At 36.3% G+C, this 15,099-nt stretch overlaps 1 protein-coding gene across 7 annotated transcripts in view; it reads left to right on the top strand.

Annotated features, from left to right (window-relative positions):
* twz (BTB/POZ domain-containing protein twz) overlaps positions 1 to 15,099 on the top strand; it is a 376,456-nt gene that overhangs the window by 135,003 nt on the left and 226,354 nt on the right. For 2 of the 7 annotated variants that reach the window (XM_065364341.1, XM_065364343.1), the window contains exon 1: positions 248 to 492. The exons of 2 other annotated variants lie outside the window; for them this stretch is intronic. In XM_065364341.1, coding sequence (XP_065220413.1) covers positions 473 to 492 — 20 coding nt within the window. In that variant the 5' untranslated portion in view covers positions 248 to 472. Of the gene's footprint in view, positions 1 to 247; positions 517 to 7,835; positions 8,417 to 15,099 lie in introns of those variants that run through there. 3 more of the 7 variants (XM_065364346.1, XM_065364348.1, XM_065364345.1) reach the window with 3 other exon arrangements.

Here is a 15,099-nt window from a genome sequence, read left to right as displayed (position 1 = left end):
GAATAATGACTCTCAAGCACATTATTTTCAGTTGAAAATTACAACATTATTAATAATACTCCGACAGTTACTTTAATAATATAGCAGTTGCATGCCATGCCATATTAACCCTATTGCGATATAGGAAACTATGTTAGATAGGTATGATCCTACTAGGTTGAGAAAGTGGAAGCTAGAGGTCGCGTTAGTAGGCAGAAATGAAGTTCGTTGAGGTTTTGAATATCGAGAGAAAAGCCTACTAATTTGTTTGATTTATGAAAATATAGCTAGACGTATGTTTGTGCGTTCTATCGCGATTTACTTTTGATTTGTATTTTGTTGTAATTGTAATGTGTCGAATATCATTACAATGATTTGAAGTTTGAACTGATTTTTTATTTGATTCGATTTACGCGACTTGTGTTTTTCTTTCCACTTTGAAATGTCTCCGGAAATAGCTGCTTAAGCCCAAGGCACTGAGGTGCAGGTGACGATGCTTTGCATCGAGATGTGGTGAGAGCTCATAAGTCCCCTCAGGTTATTAGATATGCCTTCATTATACTTAAGGCTTTAGAATATACCTATGTAAATATGAAATGGTCTAATTAGAGACTTGCCTATTTTAAGAAAAAATAACTCTTGCTTCTCAGTTTTTACTATTTATTAGTGCAAAGCTTTTCAAACATCAAGTGTTCATCATCAGGCATTGGTGTTTGAAAAGCTTTGCACTAATACCTAAATAGTGAAAACTGAGAAGCAACAGTTATTTTTTCTTAATTTAACAACTTCTCGCTAAAAGGTTTCTTCTTACCTTTTACCTATTTTATTTACCTCGATATGATTTGATTAATATAGATCTCAGATAGGTTTATCATATCTTCTCAAAATTCTTGATATATCTCGATTACGAGATCTTTTGATTTATTCTTTTGGTACTAACTACGAATTATAATTACCTAGATCATTCGTGAGATGATATTTCTAGATATGAAATTAATTGAAACGAGTTTACCTCGCTATCGTTTGGTTATTTGAAATTCGATCACTTCACTTGTGTAGAACATCTTTTTAGTTTAAGATGATTTCTGATATATATTGCTTAGTAATGTGATGTTAATTTTATCCTATTTAGTCGATTCCTATTTCCCAAGTCTCATTCCTCATAATCATCTACCTATCTTTTTACGATCCTATTTTTATACCTACTCAATAGAAACCGCCACTTCCTTGCAATGAAAACTCCAAATTTTATTAACCCTAGATACCACACTATTCCATGTGAGGGGGGGGGGTGTTGAGGGAGGGGGCTGTTGATTTTCTTGGGAAAAGCCTTCATGCATACGTACACTTTGGTTCAAGTTTGAAAAAAATTAAAAACTGGTTTCGATTTTTGAGGAATTACCTACTCAAGAATCAATTAGAGTTGAGGTCCAAAACTTGGGGGAAATACTTATGTTGGGGGTACCTACCTACCTATGCATCATATACGAGTAAGTTTCACCTTCCAAGCTCTCGGGGATCGCTGGACCATACTTATATCTTCCTAGGGGCAAATTTTTCGAGAGTTTAGTTATATTTTTTAGGAGAGAGAATGGAACAAGAAGCCAAGCTGAAAAAAGTAAGCTGGATACTTATGTACATTATGTACTAACTTACCAAGAGTGTGTGGACATGGGGTAGGTAAATTCTTACAAGAACGTCCAGCTATTGACCATTATGGTAATTTGAGATTTGCTAATGATATTGATTGCTGTGAATTTATTATTGATGGCCCTGTATGTTTTCACTGATACCAAATGAAAACCATATTGATCACTGGAGGCGAATGGAACTCTCTATGGTATTCACAATAGCACCAGCCATCGCAGAAGGTCGCTTTGAAGAGAAAATGTTCCCCGATGGTTGGACATTAGCCACAAAAGATAGTTCTAGGCGGGCTCAATTCGAGCATACGATTGCTATTACTAAAAATGGGAACAGGATATTAACTTCGTAGGTGCATGGATATGTTAGTAATAATAATATCATTAAGAAACGTTATACTTATTAAATCTGAAATTGATAAATAGCATCTCCCTCTCACAAAATTGACTTGTTGTGACTGACGATTTTCAATAAAATCTACAATAGGTAGATTTCTATGTGTACTTGTGCCATAATCACACACAGTGCAACTTTTTTGAATAATTATTAAGATAGTAGATATATGTACTTACCAGGTAGATACTAAGTACCTACCTCATTAGTCATTATCTTTCAAATAAATGATAAGAAACGAAACATTTTTAAATACGTATCAAAATGAAAAGTAGATCAAGAGAATTTCAACTCAATGGTTTTGCATCTTTATTTATACATATTATGTAGAGGTATATTAGGTATACCTCTACCCACCCTCCTATTCCATTCCCGTTAAAGGCATGACTTCACTCAAGAGTTATTTCGCCAAATTTTTTCCCTAAAAGAATAAACACATAAATTTAAAATTCGAGAATACATAAAATTTTAATAAAAAAAAAAAATCATCATCATTCAATTTGATAACGTTGAAGTTTTAAATGATAACTTACTTGGACTGAAAACGACAACAAGCAATGTATCTTCAGTGAATGTATCATTACACTCCCACATATTGATATTGAAAGAAAATTTTGTACATGCAAAAGTAGGTACCTACATATTTTTTGATTTCAATTAAATTATTAAAAAAAAACAACACAAACGAACGGATTAGTGAATTTTTTCATTTTTCCACTATGTACCTTTTTGACTGAATTCACTACTTTCACTACCCACTTTTAAAATCACCAACTTACCTTTTCTCTACTTTCATTGCTTTCACTGCCTTGCCGATAGAATGTCCGAGATACTCTTTATAGTAATTAATTTGGATTAATTAATGCGAACCATTTGAGAAGAAAGAAAAATCTTGCGCAGTACCTACGCAAGATCAACTGACTTCCCCAACACACCACTTTTACCAAAAATTACTGGTAATTTACCGAAATCAACGAGTAATCTTGAAAAAATGATTACCCAAAATTACCGGTAATCTACCAAAAAATACTGGTAATTTACCAAAAACTACCAGTAATTCATTTCAAAAAAATTATCAAAAGTTACTGGTACCTAGTTTACTAAAAATTATACATTTCTTACCAAAAATTACCAGTAATTCACCAAAAACAACTAATTACTTACCTAAGTTACTAGTAATTTACCAAAAAATTACCAAAAACTACCAGTAATTTATTGCAAAAAAATTATCAAAAGTTACTGGTAGTTTATTATAAATTATATGTTTCAAATTCAAATTCAAATTCAAATTTATTCAACATTATTATTCCATGACAGCTTACGTACTACATAAATTAACGACATCCCTAAGCCTGGGTGGGCGTGGGCCAGTAAACCTTAGCTCAACAATGATAGAAAAAAAAATACAGAAACAAGCATTAATAGTATATTACGTGACAGGAGCGGAAAGTATGCGATTAACGAGTGCGAAGTTTAAGGAGCAAGGCAAAGCCGAGCAACTTAAACCGCACAAGTTAATCGCGTTACTGTCCAATCCTGTCGCGTATACTATTTTAATTTCATATGAGAGGAAAATAAATGCTGAAATTTTAAAAAATGGCTTTTCGAATTTGTAAACATGTGGGGAAAACAGTTATTTTCTTCTCTAGGGAGGAAAGTAACTGTTTTCCGCACATGTTTAGATAGATGCGTTAAAGACGTATTTTCCAACCACAAAACTGTGTAGGAAACTACTCATTTTCCGATCATATGAAATTTTAAAAAATGCAAATATTTCATATGAAACCAAAGAAAGAGCTAATATAACATACTTAGGTAATGGTAAAGAGAGAGAGAAAAAAACAAAAAAACATACAAAATAATATCTGAGGGGAGGTGGAGAGTAAATGGTATCAAAAAACGAAAATAACGTAAAAATTGATAATTGATAAGCCAATACAGCAAAAACTAAACTATTTCATGAAGTATTTCTTTATGGCCCTGTCCCTCAATCTTCCACTAGCTATCCCCCTAATTGTTGCTGGTAGGGAATTGTATATTTGTGGCCCCCTAAAGCCAAACTGTGCCCGAGAGTGCCTCTTAATCCAACTAGGTACCCTGAGCCACATTTCACCAGCTCCACGCAGGCCTGAATGCATCTCTCTCCTGCCAACTGTCCCACCCATTTTTCTATCTAGCCTACATGTTTCTACTTTTACTATATCATTCAAGGCAGGTACCTTTGCTTTCTGAAATGTCTCTGTGGCTGATGCGTACCTATCTACATAAACCCACCAAGGTCTTGACAGCCCTATGCTGTAAAACCCTGTTAGGCTGAAGATAACAATCAGTACACCTTCCCCAGATAGGTAGTGCATAATGTAGCACTGACAGCAGTTTATCTTCTTGGCCACATTCCTTAGCATCAATTATGGAAGTACGTAAATCATCGATCGCATCATATATGTAACCAAGGTCACCAATTTGTAGTTTTGCGTGGTGAGCCAAGAAATGTCTCATATCAATAAAATAATTACCAAGCAGCACACTGGTTTCGAATCCTTTCTCTTTAAGGTTTAGCTTTGGTGGTTTAGTGATGGAATGTTTAGTCCCAGATTCAAAACCGTTTTGGATGACAGAAGCAGCTTCTCCAATCCGGATCATGCTGTGGAGAAACCGTTACACATCCTCCTCAAATGATATTTCCCTAAAAATGTTGACAAGTAATATAAAAGATAATTCAGACTTCTCATTTTACCCCTTAATAACAAACAATGATCCATCCATGAGAGTGTTTCATTGACTACAACCCCCAAGTATTTGTAGTTTGACACTCTTTCTAAATTAATAAAAACAGAATTATTACGTGTGTGTAAAAATTTAAAAAATACTTGTATGACACATTACCCCATTGGGGGAAAATCTGCCCATACGCCGAAAAAGACGCCAAAACCAGCTGGTTAATTGACGTATTCCAAATATACACGTGAAAAAGCGCTATCCAGAAGGCAGATTGGGGCACCAAAAGAAAAATCTGCTAAAAAATACGCTACAATAATATTTTGTAGCGTATTTTCTCCGTAAGGCCACAACGCTTTCAAATTAAGTGGTGTGTTTTTTGCGTTGGAAGAAACCAGCTACAAAATATGCTACTAGCCGGTTTCTTGGCGTAATTCTTTCGCGTATTTTATAAACACAAGCGTAAATGTAGTATTTTACGCGTATGTTTTCACATAGTATAGAGATTTTGCGTTCTAATTGATACATGTTCTGGTGGCCAGGTTGGTAGAGAAGTTGTCTACCAACTTGGAGACCCAGGTTCGATCCCCGGCGGTGCCAACATTTTTTCATCAATATTGAACATCAGCAGAATTTATCGCGTGAAAAAATACGCGCGCCGATTAATGAGCAGAAAAGTATTGGCGGAAAGTGTTGCAATTCCTGCCGCGTTTTTTGTCGCGTCTCATCTGCAGATTTTTACCCAATGGGGTACACGCTTTAATTATTAGTAAAGTAGTACCGAACGTTTTGGCTAAGCTAGTAGCCTTCATCAGCGGCGTACAGAAACATATTGAAAATACAATACACGAATATGATGAACGAAGAGTAACAACCACATAAAAATAAATACATGTAAATACCAGATAGACAAACGACATACAGAGAGAGACCTAACTTATAACAAGGTGATATATTTTGTTAAAGCTCGCCAGATCAGTTCTGAAATTTATGGCATTTTTATTTTGATTTATGAAAATGCATTCCAAGATGCAGTGTTTTAATACATTTGTTTTGAATGTCAATATTTTCACATTTTCAAAATCAAAGGAATGACCCATTGAAGCAGCATGTTGAGAAAGGGCAGTGGTGGTTTTTGCTGTTCTTATGTCATATTTATGTCTGTACACACGATTTGCTAAGTAGGAGTTGCCCCTGGCGCCCCCTCATCAAATTTTTTGAAGTTCAAAATATGGGGGATTAATTATGATGAGTCTTCCCTTTCATTTAAGACTAAGTTTGAGAAATTTGGTTGACCCAGAGCTTCACAGCAGTTTTTTGCGTTTTTCCACAAAAAGTGAAAGTTGGACTTATCCTGCTTTGCTTTCCACCTCCTCAATTGGTAGTCTTCATTCATACCCTATTTTAAAAGAATAGTACACACATTTTGATTTTGATATGTTCAATTTCAGTTTATGACACCATAACCATCAATGGAAAATTTTTCTCAAATCTTCCTCCAATACTCTCTTTAGTTCCCCTCCCATCCTTCTAGCACAAACCAGTGCAGTGTCTTCAGCAAAAGAGTACAATGTACCATGCAAAGTCAATTTTAAGAGATCATTAACATAAATAAGAAAAAGAATTGGTCCCAATACACTTCCCTGCGGCACTCCTGCTTTTATATCTCTCCATCTACTCCCTATATTACAAATTTTAAGTCTTTGCTTTCTGCTACTTGGATAGGACTTGCCGACTTGAACCAAGCCAGCATGAACCCACAGATATCACAGTTGGCTAGCTATATGAGTAAAATTTTATGATCTACACTGTCAAACGCCTTCCTTATATCAAGGTACGCAGCCGCCACCCGAGAATTTCTTTCAACCTCTTCTGTTATGTATTTGAGTTATATGTTCAGCCAATGCCTGCTCTGTTGACCTATGTAGAAGAAAACCAAACTGTTGCCCAGAGAAAACCTCCATTTTAGTAAGAAAACTCAAAATTTGCTTTTTAACCACAGTTTCAAAAATCCAAAAACTACCAGTACGGCAGTACCTAATTTATTTTTTAAAAATTATCAAAAGTAACCAGTAATTTACCAAAAATTATATGTTTCTTACCAAAAATTACCAGTAATCCCCCCCCCGCCCCCCAAAAAACCTAATAATTTATCAATTAATAATTTTATTTACCAAAAGTTACCAGTAATTTACCAAAAAATTACCAAAAACTACCAGTAATTTATTTTTAAAACGTCAATTTGGCATGGAATGTCCCAAAAGTCCTCTTCAATAGAAGTTTGAAGTCAAAGAGAAGACCATGGGTCATTCTTTGACTAATCAGTATAATTAGACTCGGGTAAAGACGTATTCTTTTGCTAAAACATTTTTAAAAAATTTTATTATATGTATTAGTAAAAATGAAAAAAATCATTTTATTGACTTCTCCCACCTCCCCCTCTCGCCTCATTGGAGCAGGTAGGGTTTGCTTTTTCAGTAGATTAAATTTCTCGTCAGCACGCCCAATTTTGGAGTTTGATTTCTCGGGACTGACGCAACTTCTGCTACTTGGAGAAAATCTGTTGTAGGCTACATAGCTCGAGTGGTTTCAAGAATATTTACCGAATGTTTCAAAAGTTTCCAAGTTGAATTTTGTTTGCAAGCTCAATTTTCAAAAACTTGCCAAATTTTGGATCTATAATGGGAAAATTTGAAAAAAGCAATTCTGTATTCCAGAGTAAAAAGAATGGAAGCCCCTTTTTTTCGATTTACACATATTTGGAAAGCTCTTGCAAACCTCATTCCAATGATGTGAAAATCGCAAAATCGAAAAAAATGGGCTTCCATACTTTTTGGTCTGGAGTACAGAATTTATTTATCTAGTTGTTTTATATTATTTAGAACTGTGAACTTTTCATGATGAGATTCGCAAAACCGTCGATGGATGGATGGATGGATGGATGGAAGGGGGGGGGGGGTACAAAGCCCCGAAATTTTAACGAGCAAGATAGTAAACTGGCTATCTTGCTATCCTCTATTATTGAATTTGCCATTCCCGATTCGAAAATTTTAATTATTAGTATTTTAAAGCTGTTCGTTGTTCCCTTGTTCGGTAATTAATAATTGTTCTAGTTATTCGTTCACTCGTAATACTTACTGAAGAAGAGAACCCAACAAGTGAAACAATTCGATAGCTGTACGTAGTTTTTTATTGTGTTCCACGCATTTTTGCAAGTTCTGTATGAAATATGTTTTTTAATCATTAATTTTCATGGTGATAGTACGTATGATAACCGCGTATTCCGGTGAATTTCTCTTCCATATCGGATTTCGACGAGGTATCTTATCTTTCAATTAGTATTAATATTGATTACACGTGATGATTTCGACTTCGAAGACTTCGAGTTACTCGTGTTCGATGCTACATATCTTTATCCACCGGAGATTAGTTGAAATCAGTGTAGAAACAGAAACAAATGGCATTTGGCACCGCTTCTTCTAGCACGCTGTCGTATGTTTGAATTCAGGATTTGGCTAAATTCAATCACGATTGCGTGATTTTTTGAAAAGCTGTTGCAATTTCTACATAGATTTGAAGACGTCGTAAATATCGTATTCTCATCAGATCCTTCTGATCCTGTGGCTGTGGATGTCGCTGATGATACCAGAGTTGCTGCCGTGGACTTCGTGATCCTGTCTGGGTGAGTGAAATCAACAAAATATCTCATTTCATGTTCTAATTATTAGGTAGCTATTTTTTAGTTCGTATGTAATACCTAATTCTTGAATTTATCGATAGATTGTTGACTGTCGTGCAATTTTTTGAAATTATTGTCCAATCACGAAGGAATTCTGATATTATTTTGAATTTCGATCACATTTATGATGTACCTATTTTTCAAGCTTGTGAAAATCACTTGAGCAATTTCAATCGAAATGGGTTTGAGTGAGTCAAGGAAGGGAGCGGTTTGAGTGATTTCTCATACCTAGGTAGAGGTACATAGTTTCAGCCATTGGCTATGAAAAAGGAAACTTACCAACCGTTGATCCTGAGTGTTATATATAATTTCTGATTTCTTTCATGATTAACATAATGAAAAACACTCTTAAGACAGATTGAATCGCTCGAGTGAATTCGATTGAAATTTGTTTGATATGGGGTTGAAGGAGAGTGGGAAGGGGGAACAATTTTTGATAATTTTGAATTATTATGAGATTAATGATGAGCTTTTTATGCTGTGAAAATCACTCGAGCAATTTTAATCCAAATGCGGGTTCGAGTGAGTCAAGGAAGGGGGAGGTTTGAGCAATTTTTCATGTCAACTTGGTTTCAGCCATTCGCAATGAAGAAGAAAACTTATAGACTGTTCTGATTCTGATAGTGAGTGTAAAGATACTGGGTCAGTCCATGTGAATTCGACCAAAAAAATGCGATTTTGAAAGTCATGTCTTTCGATTTCGCTCAAGTTTTTTTTTTACAATATCTACCCATCCAGTAAGTAAAAAACCCGCAATCAGTTTGGTCTTAGCCGCCTCAGGGGGTGGGTGTGGGGGGGGGCTTCCATTATTTTCACATTGTCTCGAGGTACTCAACTTCAGCAGCGCATTCCTCCAAAACTATGATACTTTGATCAAAACTGATTTCACAGTTCGAAAGGGTATTGAAATTTGACCTTTTTAAGCATTTTGAAATTTTCAAAATTTGAAAGGTGAACTTTCAAATTAAAAGTTCAAATTTCAAAATGACGCTGTAACTGGGAGCCACCATTTAGAATTCTGAAAAAATTTGCATAGATGTACCTTTTGCTGCTTTTTCGAAATACTCAATTTTTCAGATGGGATCTTCTAATTGAGGGGGGGCACCTCTACCCCCCAATTTGGGGCAAAACTTTCGAAAAAAAATCTGGGGCATGTGATATATCGAATTGTATGTTTCTGGTAACGCTGAACACGAATATGACGTTAGATTTCTTATTGGACCCATCTACGGCCCCCAACATCTCCCAAAATGGGGTAAAAGTTCAAAAAAGTGGTTTTGTTCGTGTGACACATGGAATAGTATGTTTTTGGTAACGCTGAATGAGTGAATGCGAATATGATGTCAGATTTTTGATTGGACCTATCCACGGCCCTCAGCACCTCCTCAAGGGGGATAACCTAAAGAAAAATTGGTACATCTGTGTGACACATAAAATAGTATATTTTCGATATCGCTGAACACGAATATAGCCATAGTTTTTCAAATCTACCTCACCCATGGCCCCCAGAACCTCCCCCAATAGGTGAAAGTCCAAAAAAAAATTGTCAGGGACCGTGGATGGGGTGCAATAAAAAATCTGATGTCATATTCGTATTTAGCGTCACCAAAAACATACTATTTGATGTGTCGCACGAAAAAAAAACATATTTTGAACTTATACCCCATGTGGGGTGGTGCTGGGGGCCGTGGATGGAGTCCAATCAAAAATCTAACGTCATATTCGTGTTCAGCGTTACAAAAAACATACATTTCGATATATCACATGCCCCAGATTTTTTCCCGAAAGTTTTGCCCCGAATTGGTGGTAGGGGTGCTCTCCCTCCATTAAGTGATACCATCTCGAAACTTGAGTACTTTGAAAAAGCAGCAAAAGGTACATCTATGGAAATTTTTTCAGAATTTTAAATGGTAACTTCCACTTACAGCGCCATTTTGAAACTTGAATTTTCAATTTGAAAGTTCAACTTTCAACTTTTGAAAATTTCAAGATGCTTAAAAAGTTGAAAATTCAGTTCCCTTTCGAACTTTGGAATCAGTTTGGATCAAAGTGTCATAGTTTTGGAGGAATGCGCTGCTGAATTTGAGTACCTCGAGACAATGTGAAAATAATTGCAGTCCCTTCACCCGCCTCCTGAGGGGGCTGGAACCAAACTGATTGCGGGTTTCTTATCTACTGGGTGGGTAGATATTGTAAAAAAAATTTGAGCTAAATCGAAAGGCATGACTCAAAAACGTTGGTCGTCGAATTGACATGGAACGACCCATGATGAGATTCGCAAAACCGTCGATTGATAGATGGATTGATTGAACGGGGGGGGGGGGCTACAAAGTCCCGTTCGGTCAAAATATGAAAAAAAAATCGAATATCGTGTGACATATCGTTTTATATGTTTTCGAGGGCACTGAATACGTACATCAACTCATTTTTTTGATTCAGCCCCTCCAAGAGCTCCCATTACCCCCTCCCCTTCTCCATTTTCTGAAAATTGGAAAAAATCGCGTGGCTTGCGAATAGTTTGTTAGTTTTTTGAGAGCACTAAATACGAGTATCAACTCCTGTTTTGATTGGATCGTTCCACGACAACCCTCATTGGCCCATTCGGATTCCTTAAAAATTGAAAAAATTGTGTTTTTCATATGATTTATTAGATTTGAAGGGTCGAATTGAAAAAAAATGTGTTATTATTCGTGTACATTGCAGCGTTCTCAAAAACTTCAAAAACCATGTTTCGCACAATTTTTCTCGATTTTTGAGGTCTTTATGGTGGGGGGCAAGCGGTCATTGGAGGAGCTGAATCAATAAAATAAGTACACTTTAAAATGATACATATTATATTATGATGTTTGACATTTTTCACACTTTGAGCACAATTTTGGGACTCTGTAACCCCCTCCTTCTCTTCCCAATGGTTTTGGGAATCTCATCACCAAAGCTTTTGAAAACTGAGCTCTCAAATATAGCTCACCTTTGACGCTTTGAAATTTTTGGCGAATATTTTTGAGGGCCCAGTGATGACGATTTTTTCTTCTCTTCCAATAATGTGAGGAACCTACGAAGAAGTTTTGATCCAAATCGGGGCACTTGAACCCAAAACTGAGCTGATGAGAATACGAATTTTCTCTACTTTTTCAAAAGTAATCGCTGTAGAAAATTTTGGATTTGAATCAAAATGCAAAGGGGTTTTGAAAATTAGCGCTTAAATCGATCGAAAGATCACAAAGACGATAGATTCAGAGTTGTAAAGGATGTGTATATTAGTTTGACCTTATTCGTGACAATTTTTGGAAACCTGGAGAATCCTAAAATCCAGCGAAGGTCCCAAAATGGCTTGAAACCATTACCAATCGACTCGGTGCAGGTCGAAAATAAAATATCTACCTACTTACGAACCAAAATTCAGCCTTTTGCGTTCTTCATGATCGTTGAATCTTTTTTTTTCATTTAAAATAGATCTCTAGAATGAAATTTTCTAAAATTCAATAAAAATCGAGAAATTAATTTCAGCTGCTAAAATGTTAGTGCTAGTGGTGTATTTTGAAGCTCTCCTTTTGTGTACATTTCCCTTTGCCCAGCACCCTCCTACCTTGAGGCGAACCAATTTTTGGAATTGGTGGATTTAATCTAAAAATACCTCAACTGAGCCATCCCCCAATCCCCCATCTCTACCCTTCGATTCTCGATTCAAAAGCATCGAGTGAAGTGTTGAGAATAATTTTGATAACAAAATTCGGTGTTGATGGTGTTTGAAGCAATTTCACCACTTCTCCATCCCCAATTACGTATGTGTGTATTAGCATATCCCAATTGACAAAAATTTGGATAAAAATGCTAGATAATAGCTAGCTAATCACGCTACAATTGCGCTAGCGCACTAGCGTGATTTTGGGACTCTCCGCTAGCTTTTTTCGCTGGTGTTTCACGCTAGAAAATCACTAGCAAAAAGCTAGCGTGTTCGTTAAAAGAAAGCGAGCCTCAGCTAGGAAAAAGCTAGCAGAAAGCTAGCGTTCTGTGCGGTTTTCGGATTTTTTTGAGCGATAAAAACGCTAGCAGAACATGTTGCTTCTTTCTCAGCTCGCTATACGCTAGCATTCCACTAAATAAAATAATAATCACCCATTAAAGTCAAAATTTTATTTTCAAAAATTAAAAGAGTGGGGTTATGTACCTTCAATTTTGAGTATTTCTTCACATCTGAATTCTTCCTCATCACAACGAATTTTTTAAGACCCATTTTTCCTACGAAAATTTTCCTACCTAATTAACGAGGATTCGAACCAGCAATCCTATGTTCCTAACTACCTACGCTTAACGACATGGCCACGACTGAGGTATTTGATTCAGGCCCTCCAAGTATTGATTGGTGTATTACTGTATCACTGTACAAGTTTGTAATGTGGCATTTATTGGATTGCAGTGTGTGAATCAGTGTTTCTCATTGCCAATTTTTCTTAAGAAGAATGTTCATTATCAATCATTTATTTATCAATTGAATTTTCAGTTAGGTAGGTAGACCTACCTACTTAAAACCTCAATAAAAAATTGAAAAATATCCATCACAGTCCAGGAAAATTAGACAAAAAAAAAAGGTCATTGGGAAAAGTGAGGTAGAAAGCTGAATTTTGATATACCGGTCCATTTTTATGTGCTGAACACGAATCCGATGAGTCCCCGCTCGTCCCAGGTGAGCGTTCTCCCCTATTGTGGATCTCAGCCCCCCCCCCCAAATCAGTTTTTTGCAATTTTCTCCCCCGCATTGCATTTTAGCGAAAAATATGTGGCTTGATAAAAGAATCTACGTCAAATTTCCGATCTAGTGATATATCAACTTTCCTTCTACCACCAAGGGGGTCGGAGCTGGAACCATTCAAATGAGAGGGGTTGTCTAAAAAACACAAAAAAACTATCGGCGCATAGGAGGGGTGAAACGGCCACCGAGAGCGTTCGGGTTAATACTAGCATGGAAGGTGGGTACCATCGAGAAGCTACCGCGTGAAAAATTTTAGATCCACACCACCTCCCCTTTTTGGGGAACCCCCCCCCCCTTTTTTTGAAATTTTAATAACACTTTTCTCAGCTCCATTTCAACCGATTTTGAAAATTTTTCTGGAAGTTATGTATATCATTGCTAGGTATCTTCACAAGAATTTTCAACCCCCTCCCCTCATATTTACCACTCAAAATGGCGTTTTTTTCATTTTTTTATGCCTATTAACAATCAAGATTGCGAGGTACAATTTTGGAAACACGTTTTTTGGATGTATTTTTGGCCCTCAAACATCAATACTATATTAGAAATTTTTGCTTTGGTGCGCCGTGGTGAAAACTTGGAATAATGTATCGTAGGGGGATGGGGGGTGAAATGGGAATTTCGAGAAAAATAATTATCAATGAGTAGGGTATCGTTTTCATATGATTCAATACCGCTGAGCATGAATATGACCTAAGATTTTCTGCTACACTCACCTACCCTTCTCCAGAGCCCCTCAGCCCCCCTCAATTTTCACGATTTTTGAAATAAAGTTGTATTGATGCCATTGGTTTCATTGCTATGGGAAAATTACATATAAGTGCATTGTTATTGTACATAGAATTTCTCGTAGAATGAGCTACAGCACATGACTCCCTCCGAGGGGGTGGACCCTTGATTTTTTTCACAGAAAACGTAACAAATCTGTATGCGTACTGCACTGTATAGGTATACCGAGCATATGTGGCATAATAATATTCATGATAACTGTAACTTGAGTACGTATGAGTATGTATTTTATAATTCAATGACTACCTTCATAAAAAATCACGAGAAAAAAATATGGTAACGAAATACTGATAAAAAAAAGTAAAGAATGTTATGAGGGAGAGCCATGTGCTGTAGCTCATTCTATGAGAGATTTCATGCACAATAACAATGAACTTATGCAATTTTCCCATAGCAATGAACCCAACATCATTAAAATAACTTTATTTCGAAAATCGTGAAAATTGAGAGAGGCTGAGGGGCTCTGAAGAGGGGTAGGTGAGTGTAGCAGAAAATCTGAGATCATATTCGTGCTCAACGGTATTGAATCATATGAAAACGACACCAATGTCATCAAAATAACAATTTATTTCAAAAATAGTGAAAATTGAGGGGGGCTGAGGGGTTCTGAAGAGGGGTAGGTGAGTGTAGCAGAAAATCTGAGATCATATTCGTGCTCAGTGGTATTGAATCATATGAAAACGATACCCTACTCATTGATAATTATTTTTCTCAAAATTCCCATTTCACCCTCCATCCCCCTACGATACATTATTCCAAGTTTTCACCACGGCGCACCAAAGCAAAAATGTCTAATATAGTATATGATGTTTGAGGACCAAAAATACATCCAAAAAACGTGTTTCCGAAAATTGTACCTCGCAATCTTGATTGTTAATATCTGGGCATAAAAAAATGAAAAAAACGCCATTTTGAGTGGTAAATATGAGGGGAGGGGGGGGTTGAACCCAACAATGTTTCATAAAAATTTCAAAAATCCAAGGGCTGGGGCATTTCGTCTATTTTACTCTGGAATACCCTTTGAAAACAAAGACTATAACCGTAATCATGTGATGATTGTGACGTCATGCGTCATGAGTAGCTAGCA

This window comes from Planococcus citri, chromosome 4 (genome assembly GCF_950023065.1).
Source record: "Planococcus citri chromosome 4, ihPlaCitr1.1, whole genome shotgun sequence".
In the NCBI taxonomy this organism is placed as follows: domain Eukaryota; kingdom Metazoa; phylum Arthropoda; class Insecta; order Hemiptera; family Pseudococcidae; genus Planococcus; species Planococcus citri.
Note: the sequence above shows the minus strand (reverse complement) of the source record. Positions and strands in the feature narration are given on the sequence as shown.